General features: G+C 42.6%; 1 protein-coding gene across 1 annotated transcript in view; it reads left to right on the top strand.

Annotated features, from left to right (window-relative positions):
• Wwc2 (WW and C2 domain containing 2) overlaps positions 1–21,936 on the top strand; it is a 175,636-nt gene that overhangs the window by 63,694 nt on the left and 90,006 nt on the right. Inside the window, exon 2 of the mRNA XM_021642456.2 lies at positions 12,575–12,684. Within this exon, the coding sequence (XP_021498131.1) occupies positions 12,575–12,684 (110 nt within the window). The remainder of the gene's footprint in view (positions 1–12,574; positions 12,685–21,936) is intronic.

Raw genomic sequence — 21,936 nt, 5'->3', positions numbered from 1 at the left:
TTGTGATAAGGTACAACAAAACGTAAATTGTTTCCAAAGTAAGCATGTAGGTGCCACTGTGGAAGCACCACCCACCATGATGGTAACCACCAGAGGGCGCCATTGCACGCAGGACAAACTGCCAGAGGGTAGAACTGAATTCTGTGCCTTAGAATCTTGGTGTCATGGCAGAGGGTGCTTGCTTTCCACTTCTCTAATGGAGTAGCTCTCCTCTTGCAGCATCACCGCAGAAGGACCTCGGGACTACATGGAGAGCTTGCTAATGAGAGAGAGCTGACATGCTGGCTTTCTGGGAGAGGAACTGGAGATTTTGCATTGCCAAAAAGTTGCAGCAGCTGTTTTGGCCTGGGGTTTGCTGAGTGCTGTTAGACTCAGATTCCTTGGTTAACGGCTGCTGGCTTCTGCCATCCCAGATACAGACCAAAAGAAAGAAAGAGGGCGGGGGAGGGGGAGGAGAAGGAAGGAAAGGAGGAAGGAAGAAAGAAGAAAATTAAATGTTTGTTTGTTTTAGGCCAAGTAAGTTTTAAGTTTTATTTAACCCCATAGCCATCTCTAAGTTTTGTTTCTTTTTTTTTTTTTGTGTGTGTGTGTCTTAAAATTTATCTGGGGGTGTGCGTGTGTGCGCGTGTGCGCATGTGCGCGTGTGTGCGTGTGTGCATGTGTGTGTGCGTCCGTGTGTAGGTCAGAGGACAGCTTGTAGGAATCAATTCTGTACTCCTACCATGTGAGTCCTGAGGATTGACTCCGGTTACAGGGCATGGTGACCTAAATAGCCTTTATCATCTGAGTCACCTCACCAGTGTTCTATTCGTCTAAGAAAAGGAATATGGGGAAAAGTGTATAAATATAAAATAAAGTTATAAATATGTTTACATTTATATAAATTTCCCTCATATTTCTTTTCCTGTATCCCTTTTGATAAGCCAAGAAGAAAATGTGCTCAGCTCACAAATCTTTAATACCTTTCCAATACTTATTAATTACCCTTTTGGCAGCAGCAAACAGCAATGCCATAAGCTCAAGGCCCTGATAGTCCCATGGTTTTCCTTTCCTGGTGTTTACTTTCAGCAGCGCGTGCTGTTAAAGGATGGCAGTGGGAACACCAAGGTAAGGAATGGAACCCAGAATCTTTCAAGGTTTACCTACTTGTCCTCTTTTCTTCTAGTCAGTTTCATTTTTTTCATGTAACTTGACTTAATTAATTAATAATTAACTAACTAATTAATTCTGGTGTAAGGAGGAGTTAGCTTTTATCCTCAGCAACTGGCCAGCCATCCTTCCTGGCATTTAAAAATAGCCATCCCATCACTCATCAACAAAGGCAGGAGATAACTAGTATCTTCATGAAATACTTGCAACTTCAAGAGATTAATATCCAGAATGTGTAAAAATCTGCTGTCGATCAACAAGGCCATACGATACAACTTTTAAGATGACACAAAATAAGCACTGAAGGTTCCTTCACTACAGGAGGCTCACGCCTAGCTCAAATCTGGACCCTAAAATGCTGCCATGTTTAAACCCTGCGGGCTTGGCACATAGCACCACAAGCAAAACTTCCACATCATGAAATCTCATTTCATGCACAAAGTATTAAAATTACTGTATATAATTACTCAGGCTGTGTGTATCAGTCATATGTGTAGCATAAATGAATTTCATGTTTACACTCGGGTCCCGTTTCTAGAATAGCTCACAATAATACTTGGAATATTTTTTTTAAAAAAGCAGATCTGGTCTCACTGGCATCCTCCGTGAGCAGGAATTAGCTTACTCCAGTCCTAGCTGGCCTCCAGGCTGGTGGGACGCGGGGACACAGAGATTCTCTTCTGTTGTGGGAGACTGGAGATGTGAGAGTTGCATGTATTTTGTTCTTCGTGTGCATGTCTGTATGTGGGTGAGTGCTCGTTCCTGTGTCATGTGTACCTGCACATGTACTTGTATGAGCACACACATGTAGTCCAGGGAGTACTGTCAGGTGTCATGCTCAAGAACGTCGGCCAGTTTCTTTGAGATGAGTCTGTTGTTGGCCTGGAGCCTACCAGAGAGGCTAGACTGGCTGAGTGAGCCTCGGGAGCCTCGTTCTCCAGCTCCCCAGCGCTGGGGTTTGAAGTGCATTCCACCAACCATTCCCAGCTGCTGCCTTTTTATCTTTATTTTAAGGTAGGTTCTGGGGATTGAACTCAGGTCTTCAGGCTTACAAGACAAGTACTTTACCTACGAAGCTATCCCCTCGGCCTAAGGATTACAATCTCTCAGTACCAGTATATCTTTAAAAGCAGATCTAACACACATTGAGGTTTTGCCACTTAAAAAAATTGACATTTTGTAACTTTAAAAATGGGCATATTCTTTGTTCAATTACTTGAAGTGTACTAGTAAATTTAGGAACTGAGAAAGTACCAAGCTCTTGCAGTAACTATCACTTTGGGAATTGGAGTGTACAGTATTGGTTTAAGTAGTCCTTATGCTGACATTTTGTGGTGGTTTGAATAAAAATGGCCCCCATAGGCCCCGTGACAGTATTAGGGGGTATGGCCTTGTTGGAGTAGGTGTGTCCTTTGGGGGGTGACTCAAGCCAGGTGCAGTGTGACAGTCTCTTCCTGCTGCCTTTGGACCTGGACGTAGAACGCTCAGCTTTTCCATCATCATGCCAACATAATGATGTTTTCTGCTGCCGTGCTTCCCACCATGATGAAGATGGACTAAACCGCTCAACTGTCAGCCAGCCCCAGTGAAGTGGTTTCCTTTATAAGAGTTGCCATGGTCATGGTGTCTCTCACAGCAGTGGAGACCCTAACTATGAGTGTAAAGGTGGCATCGTTTATAAATTTCTTTTGTGTCTATGGGTATTTTACCTCCATGTGTGTCTATGTGCCTTGTGCAAGCCTGGTGTCCTCAGAGGCCAGAAGACATTGTCTGATCCCCTGGAACTGGATTTAAATACAGTTGTGAGTCATCATGTGGGTGTTGGGAATTGAACCTGGGTCGTCTAGAAGAACCACCAGTGTTCTTAACCATGTAACCATCTCTCTAGCCCTAAAGGGTGCATGTTAAAACTCAAGATTCAAAACTGGTGTGTGTATAGTTTATTTAGTATGAACTCAACTTTGTAAAATGTAATGTTTTTATTATTTGTACACGTGTCTGATTAGCTAATGAACACAGCTTGAGGAAACATCCTCTTGTTCACTGAAATTACTCCTCTATCATAAGGATAAAGGGATTTTTAAAAAATTCTCCTAGTTCTGCAGTTTTCATAAAAGCTGTAAGGTCTGTCTCGGCCATTTCTCAGCCTCTTTGTAAAGGAGGCATAACAGGGCTGTCCGCAGAGAGACGTGAGGTTTGTGTTGTCCTGCTGCGTGAGTGCTCAGGCCTGTCCACTCTCCTCTCTCTACAGTTGATGCCTTGATGGGATCCATTCTCTGCAGGCCAGGGAAGGCAGCCATCTTGGTGGACTTCAGTTTGGACAATAACTCTTTAAGAAGTCCTCTTCCTTCCTCTTGCAGGCATTCCTACCTTCATGGCTGGCCTGGCCACTTAGACTTTCAAACCATTTTTGAAAACCAAGTAATTTTACAAGCAGATAGTTCTTGGCTCTGACAGAGAGAAGAGCTGAAGCTATAGTGTCTGCTTGGCTGGTCTCTTTTCCTCCAAGGAGTAAAAGCACTAAAACAAGCCAGAAGGGCCTGGACTGATACCATGCAGACCCTAAGAGAACACAGATGTCAGCCCAGGCTACTATACCCAGCAAAACTCTCAGTCCTCATAGACGGAGAAAACAAGATATTCAATGACAAAAACAAATTTCAACAATACCTGCACACAAATCCAGCATTACAGAAGACACTGGAAGGGAAAATACAACCCAAGAAAACTAGCTACATTCAAGAAAACACAGGAAATAATTAACTTCACTACAGTAAAACAAAACACAACCAAGCACATAACCTTATGACCACAGCCAACATCAAAATCAAAGGATCTAACGGCCCTCGTCATTAATCTCTCTCAACATCAATGGACCCAATTCTCCAATAAAAAGACACAGACTAACAGAATGGATGTGTAAACAAGACACAACAATCTGTTGCATACAAGAAACACACCTAAGTCACAAAGATGGACATTACCTGAGGGTAAAGGGTTGGAAGACGACTTTCCAAGCAAACGGACCCAAGAAGCAAGCAGGAGTAGCCATTCTAATATCTAACAAAATAGACTTTCAACTAAAATTAATAAAAAGAGATAGGGAAGGACACTTCATACTCATCAAGGGAAAATTCCACCAGGAAGACATCACAATCCTGAACATCTATGCCCAAAATACAAGGGCACCCACATTTGTAAAAGAAACATTGATAAAACTTAAACCACATATAGATCCCTACACATTAATAGTGGGAGACTTCAACACCCCACTCTCAACAAAGGACAGGTCAACAAAACAGAAATTAAACAAAGAAACAATGTCTCTAACAGAGGTCATGAATCAAATGGACCTAACAGACATTTACAGAACCTTGCACCCAAACAACAGAATTTACCTTCTTCTCAGCACCTCATGGAACCTTCTCCAAAATAGACCATATAGTTGGTCACAAAGCGAGCCTCAACAGATACAAGAAGATTGAAATAATCCCTTGTATCCTGTCTGATCACCATGGAATAAAGCTGGACCTCAACAACAGAAATAGCAAAAAGCCTACAGACACATGGAAACTGAAAAACTTGCTACTAAATGACAGCTGGGTCAGGGAAGAAATAAAGAAAGAAATCAAAGTCTTCCTAGAACTCAATGAAAATGAAGACACAACATACCGAAACTGGTGGAACACAATGAAAGCAGTGCTAAGAGGAAAGTTCATAACACTAAGTGCCTTCAAGAAGAAATTTGAGACAGCTCATTCAAGCAACTTAATGGCTCACTTAAAAACCCTAGAAAAAGAAGAAGCAGACACACCAAAGAGGAGTAGACGGCTGGAAATAATCAAACTCAGGGCTGAAATCAATCAATTAGAAACAAATAAAACAATTCAAAGAATCAATGAAACCAAGAGCTGGTTCTTTGAGAAAATCAACAAGATAGACAACCCCTTAGCTAAGCTAACTAAAAGGCAGAGAGACACCATCCAAATCAACAAAATCAGAAATGAAAAGGAGGACATAACTACTGAGGACACCGAGGAAATCCAAACAATCATTAGGACTTACTTCAAAAGTCTATATGCCACAAAATTTGAAAATCTAAATGAAATGGACAATTTTCTTGATCGATTTGACTTACCAAAGCTGAATCAGGACCAGGTAAATCAATTAAATAGTCTTATTTCCCCCAAGGAAATAGAAGCGGTCATCGAAAGTCTCCCATCCAAAAGCCCAGGACTAGATGGTTTCAGTGCAGAATTCTACCAGACCTTCAAAGAAGAGCTAACCAGTTCTCTTCAAACTATTCCACAAAATAGAAACAGAAGGAATATTACCAAACTCATTCTATGAAGCCACAGTCACCTTGGTACCTAAACATCACAGAGACCCAACAAAGAAAGAGAATTTCAGGCCAATCTCCCTTATGAACATTGATGCAAAAATACTCAACAAAATACTTGCAAACTGAATACAAGAACATATCAAAGATATCATCCACTATGACCAAGTAGGCTTCATCCCAGGTATGCAGGGGTGTTCAATATACAGAAATCCATCAATGTGATCCACCATATTAACAAACTGAAAGACAAAGACCACATGATAATCTCCCTAGATGCTGAAAAAGCATTTGACAAAATCCAACATCCATTCGTGTTTAAAGTATTGGAGAGATCAGGGATACAAGGCACTTATCTAAATATAGTATATACAGCAAACCTATAGCCAACATCAGACTGAATGGAGAGAAACTTAAAGCAATCCCACTGAAATTAGGGACAAGACAAGGCTGCCCACTCTCCATATCTCTTCAACATAGTTCTGGAAGTCCTTGCTAGAGCAGTAAGACAGTTGAAGTAGATCAAGGGGATACAAATTGGAAAGGAAGAAGTCAAATTATCACTATTTGCAGATGATATGATAGTATACATGAGTGACCCCGTAAACTCTACCAGGGAACTCCTACAGCTGATTAACACCTTCAGCAAAGTGGCCGGATACAAAATTAACTCAAAAACATCAGTAGCCCTCCTGTATACAAAAGACAAAAGGGCTGAGAAAGAAATTAGGGAAACAACACTCTTCACAATAGCCACAAATGACATAAAGTACCTTGGTGTAACCCTAACCAAGCAAGTCAAAGACTTTTATGAAAAAAATTTCAACTCTCTGAAGAAAGAATTAGAAGAAGATATCAGAACATGGAAAGATCTCCCATGCTCATGGCTTGGCAGGATTAACATAGTAAAAATGTCCATCTTACCAAAAGCAATCTACAGATTCAATGCAATTCCCATCAAATTACTAATACAATTCTTTACAGACCTGGAAAGAAAAATTCTCAACTTCATATGGAATAACAAGAAATCCAGAATTGCTAAAACAATCCTCTACAATAAAAGATCTTCTGGAGGTATCTCCATCTCTGATCTTAAGCTGTTCTCTAAAGCAACAGTTATAAAAACTGCATGGTACTGGCATAGAAACAGAATGGTGGATCAATGGAACCAAACAGAAGACCCACACACTTATGGACACCTGATCTTTGACAAAGATGCCAAAACCATTCAATGGAAAAAAGATAGCATCTTCAACAAATGGTGCTGGTCTAACTGGATGTCTACATGTAGAAAAATGAAAATAGATCCATACTTATCACCCTGCACAAAACTAAAGTCCAAGTGGATCAAAGACCTCAACATAAAACCATACACATTAAATCAGTTAGAAGAAAAAAATGGGGAAGACCCTAGAACTCATTGGTATAGGAGACAACTTCCTGAACAGAACACCAACAGCACAGGCTCTAAGAGCAACAATCAATACATGGGACCTCATGAAACTGAAAAGCTTCTGTAAAGCAAAGGACACTGTCATCAAAACAAAACAACTGCCTACAGATTGGGAAAGAATCTTCACCAACCCTTTATCTGACAGAGGGCTAATATCCAGTATATATAAAGAACTAAAGAAGCTCAAAAGCAGCAAACCAAGTAATCCAATTAAAATATGGGGAACAGAGCTAAACAGAGAACTCTCTGTAGAGGAATTATTGAATGGCAGAGAAACACTTAAAGAAATAATAACCTCATTAGTCATTAGGGAAATGCAAATCAAAACGACCCTGAGATTTCACCTTACACCCATCAGAATGGCCAAGATGAAAAACTCAAGTGACAACACATGTTGGAGAGGTTGTGGAGAAAGGGGAACCCTCCTCCACTGCTGGTGGGAATGTAAACTTGTACAGCCACTCTAGAAATCAATCTGGTGCTTTCTCAGACAACTAGGAATAGCGCTTCCTCAAGATCCAGCCATACCACTCCTAGGCATGTATCCAAAAGAGGCTCAAGTACACAAAAAGGACATTTGCTCAACCATGTTTGTAACAGCTTTATTTGTAATAGCCAGAAGCTGGAAACAGCCCAGATGCCCCTCAACTGAAGAATGGATGCAGAAATTGTGGTACATCTACACAATGGAGTATTACTCTTCAATGAAAAGTAAGGAAATCATGAAATTTGCAGGTAAATGGTGGGATCTAGAAAGGAGCATGCTGAGTGAGCTGTCCCAGAAGCAGAAAGACACACAGTATATACTCACTCATATAGACATATAACATGGGGTAAACCTACTAAAATCTGTACATCTAAAGAAACTAATCAATAGAGAGGACCCTGACTAAAACGCTCAATCCCCATCCTGAAAGGCAAAGAGGATGGACATCAGAAGAAGAAGAAAACAGGTATAAAAAACCTAGGAACCTGCCACAGAGGGCCTCTGAAAGGCTCTGCTCTACAGACTATCAAAGCAGATGCTGAGACTTATGGCCAACTGTTGGGCAGAGTACATGGAATCTTGTGTAAGAAGTGGGAAATAGTAAGAGCTGGAGAGGACAGGAACCCCACAAGGAGAGCAACAGAACCAGAAAATTTGAACACAAGGAACTTCCCAGAGACTCATACTCCAACCAAGTACCAGGCATGGAGATAACCTAGAACCCCTGCACAGATGTAGCCCATGGCAGTTTAGTGTCCAAATGGGTTACATAGTAATGAAAAGAGGGACTGCCTCTGACATAATCTGATTGGCCTGCTCTTTGATCACCTCCCCCTGAGGGGGGAGCAGCCTTACCAGGCCACAGAAGATGACAATGCAGCCACTCCTGATGTGATCTGATAGACTAAGAACAGAAGGAAGGAGAGGAGGACCTCCCCTATCAGTGGACTTGGGGAGGGGCATTCGTGAAGAAGGGTGAGGGAGGGTGGGACCAGGAGGGGAGGAGGGAGGGGCTTAATGAGGGCTACAAAGTGAATAAAGTGTAATTAATAAAAAAATAAAATAAAAGTATACATCAAAAAAAAAAAAAAAAAGAAATAAAACAAATCCCAAGTCTGATGTAGTACTGAAAGCTTTCCTCTCTCCTGTCCTAGTTGTCAGGCAGGGTATCATGGTCACCACTCCAACAGCAGCCCTCCTACCGTCATTTGCTCAAATGTACTTAATGTACACAGATGGACCTTTTTTAAAATAACAAAACAACAGGGTCTTCCTATGTAGGTCTGGCTGGCCTGGAACTTGCTGTGCAGATCAGGCTGCCCTCAAACTCAGAGCCCTGGCTGCCTCTTGCTCCGATTCCTTCCCAGTGCTGGGATTAAAGGAGTGTGCCACCACACCCAGCCATCAATGGAAATTTTTAAGAAGAATCATTTAGAATCCCCCAGCCTCCCTTTCTAATTGTCATCTGTGTAAACAACATTTATTATATCCTGACTGCTGTGAGGCTCTGTGCTCAGAGTCATCAGGCAAGAGCGGGGCTGAGGAAAACTGTGAGCACAGGCCATGCTGCGGTGATGGCTCCCTCAGTCCAGGTGAGCCATTCGCAGAGGAGTCCTGGGCTGCAGACTAGGACGACTGGGTGACACAAACCACACGTAGAAAAAAATATACTTTATTATTATTGTGGGGGGCGGGCGGAGAGAAGGAATATAACATGCCTACCAAAGAGCTCATGGGGAGATAGGGAGGACAGAGCACAGCCTATGGGGGTCAGTTCTTTCCTTCCAACATGGCTTCAGGAATTAAGTAGGAGAGCTGTCGTGGACCGGCTGAACTACCTTGCTGGCCCAGTTCTTTTATTTTTATTCATCTGTTTCTTTTAATACTGCCAAGTTGTTTCATGAAAACGTTGCATGTGAGTGAAAGTAACTGATTTTTCCATATCACCAGAACCGAGTTTCCTCACTCAGACAAAGCAGAAACCTTGAAAGCTTAATAGGCTTAATGTGCAGCCCCAGTGCTGTTGTACTTGGCATTTCTTTTTATTATTAGGGATGCTGAACGTTTCCTCCTCAGTTTTAATTATTTATTGTCTCTTGTGAAAGGGCTGTATTCACTTGGAGTCCTGGCTTTCTTGTACGCTTGTTACTACCTTTTAGAACAACTTATTAGGGCAACATTTATGTAACGTGGATTAACAGTTATTATTTGAGCAATACAATGGTATTTAATACAGCCACAGCACTGTGTAAGCCCAGACCTGTATTCCATTGGAAAGAGTCCCTTTTCCTATGGAGCCCATAGGACTCTCCCTGTCTTCTGGGAGACAAGCACTTATCTGTTCTCTGGTCTTATGGATTTATTGGATATTAATGTTACGTGATGGAATCATGTGGCGTTACTTAGTTCCTTTTCTTTCACTTAGCCACTTAGCCCAGTGGTTTTTTAAAATTATTATTATCAGTACAATTACCATATGCAAACATTTGCACTTTTTTTGGAGGTAGACTGTTTTAAGTACTGAAGCATTTGTCAGGTGTGTATCTGGCCCCCAACAACAGCGTAAGCGATGTGCTGTTTCAAAGGCCAGTCACTTGCAAGCATTGCTTTTGTAGAGTGCTGGCGCGTTAACTACAGAGCTGGGTGTTAGGTGCAGAAGGGAGACTAAACCCTTCAGGTCATGGTTTCCAGGCTAGAGGAAGCAAGGGAGCCACTGTCTGGAAGAGGAGCGGGAGTTTTGGGAAGAGATTCTGTTAAGAGGGATTGGGTGTGTTTCTAGGCCAAAAGGAAAGAGGGAAACTAGCTCACCTCGGTAACTTCCAGTATCAGAACAGCAGCAGAGCTGCCTGCCTGGGCATGGCATTCTCATCTGACGGTTCAGGCTTTAAACTTTGTCATCTGTATGTGTGGATGCAGTTCAGCGAAAATTTTTCTCTATAGATGCGGAAAGGAAAGCCTGAAATTTCCCTTCGAAGTAACACTGTAAAGAAGACTTTGCGTTAACTTTTTCATGAGTGAGAACTTCTGAAGGTCTGGTTCTCTGAACTCACACTCAAACTTATACCTCCAAATGTAGTTCTGCTCTCACAACAGTGACAGTTAAATAAGAGCTCATTGACCAGTCCAGAGGAGGGGGAAAAGCAGAATTATTTGCAAATGTAATGACATCACAAGTGTGCTTGTGACCACAGCACACCTTCCTGAGGGTTCTATAATTTTTCCTTGTGATGAATATATGCATGTCCTATTGAAGCTTACAGGTGTTGATTTGGTACCAGGTATAAGATCTTTCTCTCATCATTGAAGCTTGCCTTTCCATCCCTTCCATCCTCATTTCTTCAGGCTGTGTTCCAGTTCACAGCCTCCATCTGAAGTTAACAAGAGTTCTCAAATCATGTTGGCACCACAGTTGTGTCTGGGCAAACAGCTGTTATGGAGGTCAGAGAGGCGTTCTTTAGTTTGTGGACGTAGACAAGGTCACTTTCTTTGGTATGAGATCTTTTGATATGGTATTTAATTCCTTTATCAAAAGAAAAATATTATTTTTCTGGGCAGCTCATGGTATGAGATAGATTTTGAGTACAATTCTAAAGCCACATTACCGTTTTTTTTTTTTTAACTCAAATTGTGTTCAGACTTACTTCACAATTTAACAATTACACAAATTTGACAAATTGTTACATTTGAATACATTGCTTTTAACATTTTTGAGATTCATTTAACTTATCCAACACATTTTGAAGTTCACTGTTCACCAGGCCCTATACTGTCTGTTGTAGTTAGGGTTCTATTGCAGTAAGTAAAACACGATGAGCAAACCACGTGAAGAGAAAGGGTTGTTTCAGCTTCTGTTTCCTGAACACAGTCCCACATGAAGGGAAGTCAGGCCAGGAACCTAGAGGCCATGGAGGGTTGCTGCGTACTGTCTGGCTTGTTCCTTATGGTTGGCTAACACTGCTTTCTTATAGAACCCAGAACCACCAGCCCAGGGTCAGGCTGGGCTCGCCTACATCAATCATCAATACGACAAGAAAATATGCCACAGGCTTGCCCACAAACCACTCTGTCGGGGGTCTTTTTTCTCAGTTCAGGTTCTCTTCCCACATGACTCCAGCTTGTGTTAAGTTGGCATAAAACAGCCTGCACAGTGACCCTCATTTAAATTTTACTCTTCTCCCTTCCCCTACTGTCTTTTTTTTTTTTTTTTTGGTAAAACCAAGCCAAAACAAGCCAAAACAAAAAACCGTATCAGGGACTGGGGCTCTTTCAGGAGTAACTTGCTCCAAGTGGTATAGTGAGTGTGTTGCAGGACAAGGATGTAAACCCAGATCTCTTTGGGGCCTCTGTGTTAGCAGCTCCTAAATCTCAGTGTATGGTAGAACTATGTGGAAAGCCCATGTTGCTAGGACCCAGGGTTTGAAGACCTACCATAAAGTCCAAGATGTGTGTTTCTATTGATAGTACCAGTCCTGGGGACACAGTTCAATAGCATGACAATTTGGAACATACCTCAGTGCCCCTTAAGAATAAACGGGACCTGAACTTACAAGGCCTTTGTGCACGGAGCCACCTCCGGAACCACCTCTGCAGCCTCTTGCTGCTTGTCTTTTGTCACAGAGTGCTGACATCATTTGAATGGCAGTGTTTGAATCCTGGGTGGCTTTTGTTTCTGGTGGGATCTTATTGTTCCAGTGTTCCAGCTAGGTCCCAGCTCTCCTCATTCTCAGCTTGGGTTCTGTGACTGGAGATGGCTTGCTTCATTTGCAGAGACTGATCTTTCAGTTTTAGGAATGATCTGTATATTTTTGGATATTCACTTCTGTTATTTTGTCCTTGTTAAAAACAATGAGACAGCTCAGAGGTTAAAAGCATTTGTTGCTTGTGCAGAGAACTGGAGTTCGGTTCTCAGCACCTGTGTCATTTGGTTCATAATTGCCTATAATCCTAGCTCCAGGGCACCGGACCTCCTTACTCAAATGTGCATGCACATACACAAATAAAATTTCAGACACAATGATGCGAATTCTAGGAACGATCAAGAACTAAAAGAAAATGCAACTTGGATGTTAGCTCATGGCTAGGATACTGACTTGACCTGTCTGGTTCGACGGACAAATCACAGTGTGCTTCTCCTGGTTTGTTGCAGGTTGACGAAGCCCCTGTCCTTCGCTGATTGTGTCGGGGATGAGCTGCCCTGGGGATGGGAAGCGGGCTTCGACCCTCAGATTGGTGCCTACTACATTGATCACATCAACAGTAAGTTTTCTTTGTGGTGAGATAAAGTACATTAGGAAACAAATCTCCAAAAATCTGTGGCCCGTCGTGCAAAAAGATGCATGTTTTACAAAGAAAATTGCCTTATTTTCAACTTCGGTTTTCTTAATGACTAGCTTAGGTAGTTGGGGCGTGCATGAGGAACTAGTCCTGTGGAGACAGAAGAGAGGATGTCTGGGCTGTCTGTTGGGCCAGCAGTGAGTGTAATCCAGTGTATATCAACTGGGCTGTGCTCAGTAACAATATAGAAATCACACGCGCTCAACAGGACTGATACAAAGAGGTTTATTTAAGGGCAGAGTGGAAAAGAGACAGAAAGAGACACAGAGACAGTGGAAGATCGTGGGAGAAGAGGGAGAGCATAGGAGAGACAGAAAGGGGGGGGTGGATGTGGCACCCCAGGAGAGAAAGTCAGAGAGAGAGTGACAGGAGGGTCCTTTACATCTGGAGTGCGCCTGGCTTGCACCTGGGGTGTGTGTGATGACATCAGAGGTTGCTAGCAACTAGCCTAACGCTGCTGCTCCTGATTGGGGTTCTCTTAGGCTTATCTGGAAAAGAATAGAGCACCACGTGGTATGTTCTGGGTGCCTGAGGAGGGGTGGACACTGTCCAGTGGATCCGGAGTCAGCAAAGCTGTGTGGAAGTTCTGAACCCCTTTCCTCCTGCAAGCTCACTTGCTTTGGGCTTGTTGGGAGGAGGCCTTGCTTTCATAGCGTTCAGACCTGCCTGAGTATGGCTAAGGCAGAGAACTGACATGGGCATGAACTTGGTATAAAAAGAGCTTTTGGAAATTTTAGTGATGTGCCTGTGTGTGGCTACATGAGTGTGAGTGCGTGTCCCCGTGGAATTCGGAAGAGGCCTTCCGATCCCCCAGAGCCTTAGGAGCCATCTGATATGGATGCCGGGAACCAGACTTTGAGTCTCTGCAAGTGCAGTGCGAGCTTTTAGCCACTGAACCTAGCTTCCAGCCATACACTGCCTGTTCATGTTTTTCGAGACAGGGTTTCTCTTTGTATTCCCCGCTTCCTGTAGCTCACTTTGTAGTCCAAGCTGGCCTCGAACTCAGAGATTTGTCTCCCTCTGCTTCCCGAGCGCTAGGATTACATGCATGCACCATAGTGCCCGCCGATACACTTTTAAAAACATATACTTCGAATATTTTTTAATTTGTTTGTGTATATGTAAGTGCATGTTAACATGAATATTTCTTTACTGAGCCCTTTAAACTTTTATTCAAATTGTAGTTCACAGAAATCAGGTTGATTCACTTTATTTCACTTAAAATTATGTTATAGATTTGGGGGGAGTCTTATCTTATTTTCCCTGGATCTGTTCTTACATCAGAACTGTCTGTGAGACAGTTCTCTCGGGTGTCTTTAGGAATTACCTCACTTAATACCTAACAGTGACCGTTTGTCCTGCCCTAGGGAGGTAGGTGGGTAGTACAGTCTTTAAAATCTATAATTTATCTCATTTTGTGTGTATGAATGCTCTGCCTGTACCGTATGTGTCCCGGTGGACGTGGTGTTCAGAACAAGGCACCCGGTTCAGTTCTCTGGAACTGAAGCTGTGGTTGGTGGTGTACCACCTTGGGGGTCCCGAGACTCAAACCCGGGACGTCTGGAAGTGCTCCTGACTGCTAAGCTGTCCCTTCAGCCCTCCTAATACAGTTCTTGAGAGGCCCCAAATAGCCCATATCAAAAGGGAGGTGAGATTCCGGAGCAGAAGGAGCAGACACTCGTAGGTACCACGTCAGTGTTCTGAAGAGCACGGGGCAGCAGCACCCCTCTCGTGCAAAGCACGTGCATGGGTACTGAGATCCCAGCACCTTGTGCATGCTGAGAGTTTGTGCCTTGTTAAAATTGGCTTTAATTTTATGGGGTTTTAAAGTTTTGCTTATTTATTTTTAAATGAATTTTATGTGTATGGGTGTCTGTACACATGTCTGTACCACCTGAGTACCTGGAGCCCAGGGAGGCCAGAAGAGAGCATTGGAGCCTCTGGAACTGGAGTTACAGATGGTCGTAAACTGCCCCGTGGGTGCTAGAACTCAGACGTGGGTTCTTCGGAGAAGCAGCCAGTGCTCATAACCACTGAGTCATCTCTCCAGCCCAACTTTGTGTTTTCTTAATAAGATTTTCTTGATAGAGTAGCATTACATATTAATACTAATATCCCCTGTCTCTCCATCTAATATACAGTTATGCTTATTCAGCGATGAACCGCCAAATGCTTTATTCTTTAAGCATGGCACTTCACATTGAACAGCAGATTCTGTCCTTGCAAATACACAATTCCCTGGAATATCTGAAATAGCCATTTAACTTTGGAATACTTACTTTAGATGGACAAACTTAGCTGTCCTTCTATCAAGCAGTATCTGGGAAGCCAAAAGCCAACCAGTTGTCCAGTTCAACAAAAATAAGCCTCCATGGTAACCAAGTGGGAACTTGACCTGCCCCAGCTTCAAATCGTGTGTGTGTGTGTGTGTGTGCATGTGCGCACGCGCGCGTGTCAGTGTGTATGTATGTGCACTTGTGCATGCGTTTCTGTTTTGAGACAGTCTCATGCAGCCCTGGCTGGCCTGGAACGTGCTGTTTAGATCAGGTTGGCCTCAAAAGTCACAGGTGTATGCCCACCTCTTTATCCCAAGTGCTAGGATCAGAAGCATTGGCTACCACAGCCAGCCCCTGAGTGCTTATTTCATATTTTTCTGTCTCAGTAAATACTGGAAACTCTCAAACTGAATCTAAACCAAAACTACTAAAGAAGAAACAAATAATGTCTCCCTGCCCCCTCAAAACTGTCCCTCGAAGGTGTGTCAAACCTCAACCTGCCCGCATACACTCTAGCATAGCTATGACTGAGGTCCAGCCCAACATCAGTACTTACCTAAACACTGAGGTTTTGTGTGTGTGACTTGTTTGGTTGTTTATTGAATGTAAATCTTGTAGATGTAATGTGTGTCAGGATGTCAAAGGATTTGGCCTGCATGCATCCTTTACCAGATACAGTCCCCTTCATGGGCAGACTCCCTGAAAAGCATGGCCTGCATGAACTTCACTTGCTCCACTGCTTTCCATTTGCTCACAGTGTCCACTTTTGCTGAGGTCACTGGAGTCACAAGGTGGTGACAGCCAGGCACCGCTGTGATCTTGACTTCTTTGATTTGTCACCATGGGTCATTCCTTCTTCCTGGAACCTCTGGATTATGTAGGGTCTTTCTCGGGAAGATCCTTTTAGTACCTGATTGTTTCCTTCGAGCATTTCTTTCTTTTGACCCTTCTTTACCAGGTACCTTCTTGTAGAATTTCTGGAAGATTCTTCCGCTGTTTTCTTCCTTTGGGTCTTCATGGCTGATAACTTCAGTTTCCTCTTACAGGTTGTTGGCTGCTAAAATTTGTCCCTCAAGCCTTGCCGAATTCTGGATGTATATCTTTGACTTCTTTTTAGAACATTGCTTCTCTGTTTTGCCCATTTGCCTGCCTGTTTTTATCTGCCATCCTGTGCTAATCCTCCATGGAAGGTTGAGCGGTAGCACCGTGCGCCTCCTTGGCTGGCTTCTGTTCTGTGTGTGCTGGTCCAATTCTAGCCCCAAACTCTGTGCGCTCCCTAGGCCTTATGTCCACCGACCATGTCCTTCTAGAACTGGTCTGCTCAGGCAGAGGCTGCACCATCCACTGTACATCCATCTTTCCATGGACTAGGTGCCTAGGCCACACTTCGGCAATTCTTGGCACATAGGAGATTTCTAAAGCATTGTCATCTTGCACTTGCATTTGTCTGCACTGCACGAATCTTCACCAGCTTGTGAGCCTCTTGGAGGCAGGGACCACACTTTTTGTATTTATCCTTGAATGCCTCGTCTAAACTCCTGAAGGAAGAGCTGTATTATATAACTCAAAGGATAAAAGTGGACTCTTTTCTAAATAAAGGATTTAAAGTGCATTTCAAGCACATGTTATACTTCAGAAAGAAACATTCCGAATATATAAAACCTTGATTATCAGAACATGAATTTTCAAGCCTACGCGTTGCTTTATTGTATGATTTGTAGCCTCGTGGCCTGATAGATACACTCTTCCCCGAGGGACCTGAGTTAGCTGAAGCAAGTAGTTCCCTTACTGAGGAGGAGCTGTTGTAATCTCATTAATCTTCAAGACAGTCCTGCAAAGTAGTTTATCAGGAGCAAATGGTATTATTTCTTTATAACAGCTGGCCCACACATATGTTGTGTTTTGACATTGTATAGTTTCAGCATTATTTCCTCTTTATTTAGATAAAAAAATGAAGCAAGGAATGTTTGGTTGCTTAATAGTATTGCTGCAAACATTCTTAAATATGAGCAATAAAGGTTTGACCTTGACGGTGAAGTAATTTCGGGCATGTCTCACATTTGCATTCTGCCTTCTTAGCGGGCATGTGTATTGCACATAGATAGTAGGGACAGGATGTTTGCATGACCTAGAACGTAAGGATGATGTTTCTAAAGGTTTGGTACTCTTGCTGCAACCATAGGAAAATCACCGTTAGAAGATTTATTTGTGTGTATGCATAGGTGTGAGCCTCCATGAGCTTTTGTGAGCTCTGTTATGTGCAGGAGCCAGGGACTCAAGAAGTGGGCACAGGGTCCCTTGGGACTGGAGTTACAGGAGGTTTGAGCTGCCATGTGGGTGCTGGGGATCAAACCTGGGTCCTCTGCAAGCACAGGACTTGCCATTAATCCCTGCACCAACCCTTTAGCTCTAGGAGAAAAGCCGTTGCTAGCTCAGCCCTACCAAACACACACACACACACACACACACACACACACACAACCAACCAACTAGCCAACCAACCAGAAACCTGTGCTAATTAGGGCTGGGAGGATGCCTAACACATAAGACTACTTGCTGCTCTTTTAGGGAACCAGATTCTGTTCCAAGCAGCCACATGAGTGGCTCACCACCACCTGCAGTTCCTGGAGACCTGACATCCTCTTCCGGTCTCGGCCATAAACGTAGTACGCATGCGTAGTCTCGGGCACATATACATCAAGTCAATGAACTCCTATTCAAACTGTGTAAACAGTTTGGCAAAAGTCAATGTTAATGAGAAAAACTAATTTCAAAATAAACAACAAACCTAGATACTTCACGGACACAGCCGTGGCTCCTTTCTATTCATCTATGATGTCAGTGTAGTATAATAGATGTATTTTTATTGCTTATGAAATTGAAATTGTTCCTAGTCCGTGCTATTAGAGAAAGGCTGCTGTGAGCATTATTATAGAACATTGGATTTTGTTTGTTTTTTTTTCCCTGTTTTTCTGTTTGTTTTTAAACTGTACAATCTTTGCCTGTGGGAGCAAGTGCCTGTGTGGGCTTTCAGTGCTGTGTATTGAACCCATGCCGTGTGTAGCCAGGAGCTACAGCCTCCGTTCATTAACTGCCCCTCAGCGCACAGAACGTTGGGGTTAACTCGCTGTAAACGGCTGTGATGCAACTGATTTGTAGAAGACTAAACTATGGATGGCTGGATAGTGTTTCTGCCCCTGTTTGCTGCTCATGGCAGCTGTCATTCTTTCTAGCTTAAGTAAGAGTTTCACTCCTTTAGATACATCGTTTGTTTTTTTGAAGTAAAAATTGTGATTAAAGTTCCCCTGTGTCACATGTAGCGCAGGGCAGGATGCCCTTATTTTGTAAGCCTAGTGACGGGCTAGGGTAGGTTCATATGGCATTTGTGTTGCTCTCGCATCAGCGGATGGGCATTTAGGTTGCTTCCAACTTTTAGTTACTGTGCAAAATGCTTCAAGGAATATGAGTGTGAAGATTTTCTCTGAGAGCCTGCTTTTGGTTGTTTTAGAGAAATATCCAGAAGTAGGATGCCTGGATCACAGCTCTGGTTTTAACTGAGGAATTTCAACTGCTTTTCATGCCCAGCTCCCAGCCACGCACAAGGAGTCCTGTTCCCAGCATCCTCTTAACTAAGCACTTACATCCTGGTGACTTACTGAGGGTGCCCGTCTGAAGGGGCTTGAGAGATATACTACTGTGGTTTTCATTTGCATTTCCTTGAGAATTAGTGATATTGAGCATCCTTTCCTATGTTTATTGGCCACTTGAATATCTTCTTTGAGGAAATGTCTAGTTGGGGCCATGACCTATTTTTTAACTGGATTGTTTAGAGTGGTAGGAATTCTGATGTGCATATTCTGTACCTGAGTTCTTCATTATATATGCTTTACCAGTACCTGTTTTCAAGTGTTGGATGTACTTACCTTGAGAAGAGTTTTTATTTCCTTTGTAAATGTTAAAAATTAATCTGTTTATTTTCATTTTTTGAGGAAAATCTAACTCTGTATCCAGACTGGCCTTGAGTTCCTGGCTATCTCTATGCCTTAGTTTCCTGTGTCTGGGTATATATAGGCTTGCGTCATCAGCACTGTTTTGGCAGCTCACAGCTGTGTGCAACTCCAGCTTCAAGGGCTTGTGACACTTCTTCTGGCTCCTGCAGACACCCGTGCTCACATACATAGGCATATGTCATGTATGTAGTTTAGTATTAATAACAAAAACCTTTTTTTTTCTTTTTCGATGAAGCTCACTATAGCACCTTTTTTTTTCTCCTTTATGGTTGGTAGGTTTCGTTTGTGTTCTAGCTGAGAAATTTCCATAGGTGGAAAAGGTCTCCAGTGATTACTTCTAGGTTTAAGTTTTATGGTTCACTATTTGTGTGTGATCTTTCCTACTCTTCTATGTATATGAAGCTGTTCCAGAGCTATTGACATTTTTATTTTCCACACTGAACTGGTCCAGAGCCTAGATTGGAAGTAGTTTGACTATCTGTGTGGCTCTGCCTCTTTCCATGTAACTGTGTGTTTCTTCATGCTCCTTGGCTGTCATCCCTCCAAGTACTGTGAGTGTTTGAGCCATGGAAAGCCCTCTGGCTCATGTTCATTTTCCAATGTATATTGGCAGTTTTATGTCAGGGGCATAGTTACATTTACTGGAGAATCAATTTGTTAGTTTCTTCAAAAGAGCCTCTTGGAAGTGTGATAACTATATCTATAAGCAATTTGGGAAGCATGAGTATGCTGATGATACTGTGAACATGATATCATTTGCCATTTATTTAAAGATTTTAGTTTCTTGGGGTTTTCAGAATGGAGGCTTTTGTTTGCTGCTATTGTTATTGTTTCCATTGAATTCATGTCGATGTTTTTGTTTTCTAAATACAATTACAGTAATATTATAAAATCAACTTTTACGTACATAATTTACATACACAATGTATACATTTTAAGTATGCTGCCTCCTCAGTCAAGACAAAGAAATTTTCAGTCCTAGGGGATTTTGTCTTTGCCTTTGTCAATTAGCCTTTCTCCAATACCATGGGAACTGACCTTTGCCACTGAAGATTAGTTTTGCCTTTTTTCTAAAAATACCAGGAATGACATTTTGGATCCATATATATAGATGTGTAGATGTCGTGTGGCTCTTGTTGTTCCCTGGTAGTACATGGCTCTGTGGATAGATCTTGGAATGGATGTCTGGGGTCATCTGTTGTGAATGAACCTCCCGTGAGCTGCCCTTCTTGAGCAGACACCACCATGTACAGTGTAAAGTCCCGAGACACGTATGAGCCATGCCATACACAGGGTGACTTAGATGAAATAGCCGACTAGCCCAACAAATGCCTGTACCTTGTAACGTTGTCACCCTTAGTCTTGAGGAGTTTTACCTGCTGTCTGTTCTTGTTCTGTTGCCATTCTGGAGGATATTGGCTCAGGTGTCTGTAAAGTAGACCCTGTGTAGTTTAGATTTGTGTCTTCCTGTTGGCCAACGATGGTAAACACCTCCAAACGTATTCGCCACCACTGCTGTGTGCACACAGCTCTGTGTTTGTGAAGAATTTGTTCATGTATTTGTCACTTATCCTGTTAATGAATTGCTAGAACTCTTTGTGTTTGCATTAGACTCTTGTGAATCTTTTTCTTCTACCCTGTGGCTTCTCTTTTCAGTTTCCTTCAGATTTGAAGAGCCGAAGATTTTAAAAGTCCAATTAACTTTTATAAATGCCTCCTACCTTTTGAGCTCTAAGAAATCTTTTTTCCTTTGAGAAGGTGTGAAATATTCTGCTTTATAGTGTAGAGATTTCATGAAGCTCTTACAGTTTAGATTGCTGCTCCACACCAAATTATTTTCTGAGTTTCGTGTGAAGTGAAATTGGGGTCTGTTCTTTTCTAAGTAGATATTGTATCATTCCGGACCATCTCCTTCTTTAGTGCACTTGTCTAGTTGCATACATCTGTGAGCATGTGCTGTTACCCATGTATGCATGTTAGAGGCCAGAGCTTGATACCAGGCGTCTCCCTTCGTTGCTGCTCTCACTATTTTTTAAATCCTATTGACTGAACCTGGAGTTCATGGATTCGGCTTACGCAGTGAGCCCCTGGGATCTGCCTCACCCTCAAGCACTGAGCTTGTAGAAACAACCTGTCCCTGACTTTCTGTGTTGTGTTGAGAATCTGATGCTCGCACAGCAAGCATTTTACACACTAGGCCATTGTCCCAGCCCCTCCAGAACCATTTCTTGTGTGGCTCATCTTTTCCTACCTAAATGATTGGTTACCTTTACTTAAAATATGTTGGTGTTTGTCCCAGTTACTGTTCTAGTGCTGTGAAGAGACACCATGGCCAAGGCAACCCATAAAAGGAAGCATTTAATTAGAGGCTTGCTTATAGTTTCAGAGAGTTAGTCCACAGTCCTCATGACAGGGGACGTGGTGGCAGGCAGGCAGGCTTGACCCTGGAGCAGTTACTGAGCCATAGCATCTTATCAGCAAGACGGGGGCAGGGAAGGAGCCAGACTGGAACTGGAGTGGGCTTTTGAAACCAAAGCCCATCCCTAGTGACAGAACTCCCCCAAGGTCACACCTTCTAATCCTTTATAAACAGTCCACCAACTGGGAACCAGGTACTCCTATAAATGAAGAGTGGGCATTCTCATCCAAACCACCACAGTGTGCATCTGCTTGCTTCCGAGTTTTCTGTTCTGTTCAGTTGATCTTATGCTGATAGCATGTAACCGTAATTAGAAGGCTTTCATGTCTTGAAATGTGTTGATGTATGTTCTTTAACTTGGCCCTTCATGAAAATTATTTTTCAAGGATCACAAATTTTTATATTTCTATGTAGATTGTAGAACCGTCATAGTAATTTATATTTTAAAATCCATGATGGAATTCCGAGT

This window comes from Meriones unguiculatus, chromosome 4, assembly GCF_030254825.1.
Source record: "Meriones unguiculatus strain TT.TT164.6M chromosome 4, Bangor_MerUng_6.1, whole genome shotgun sequence".
Classification (NCBI taxonomy): Eukaryota; Metazoa; Chordata; class Mammalia; order Rodentia; family Muridae; genus Meriones; species Meriones unguiculatus.
This window is presented reverse-complemented; position numbering and strand designations above follow the sequence as displayed.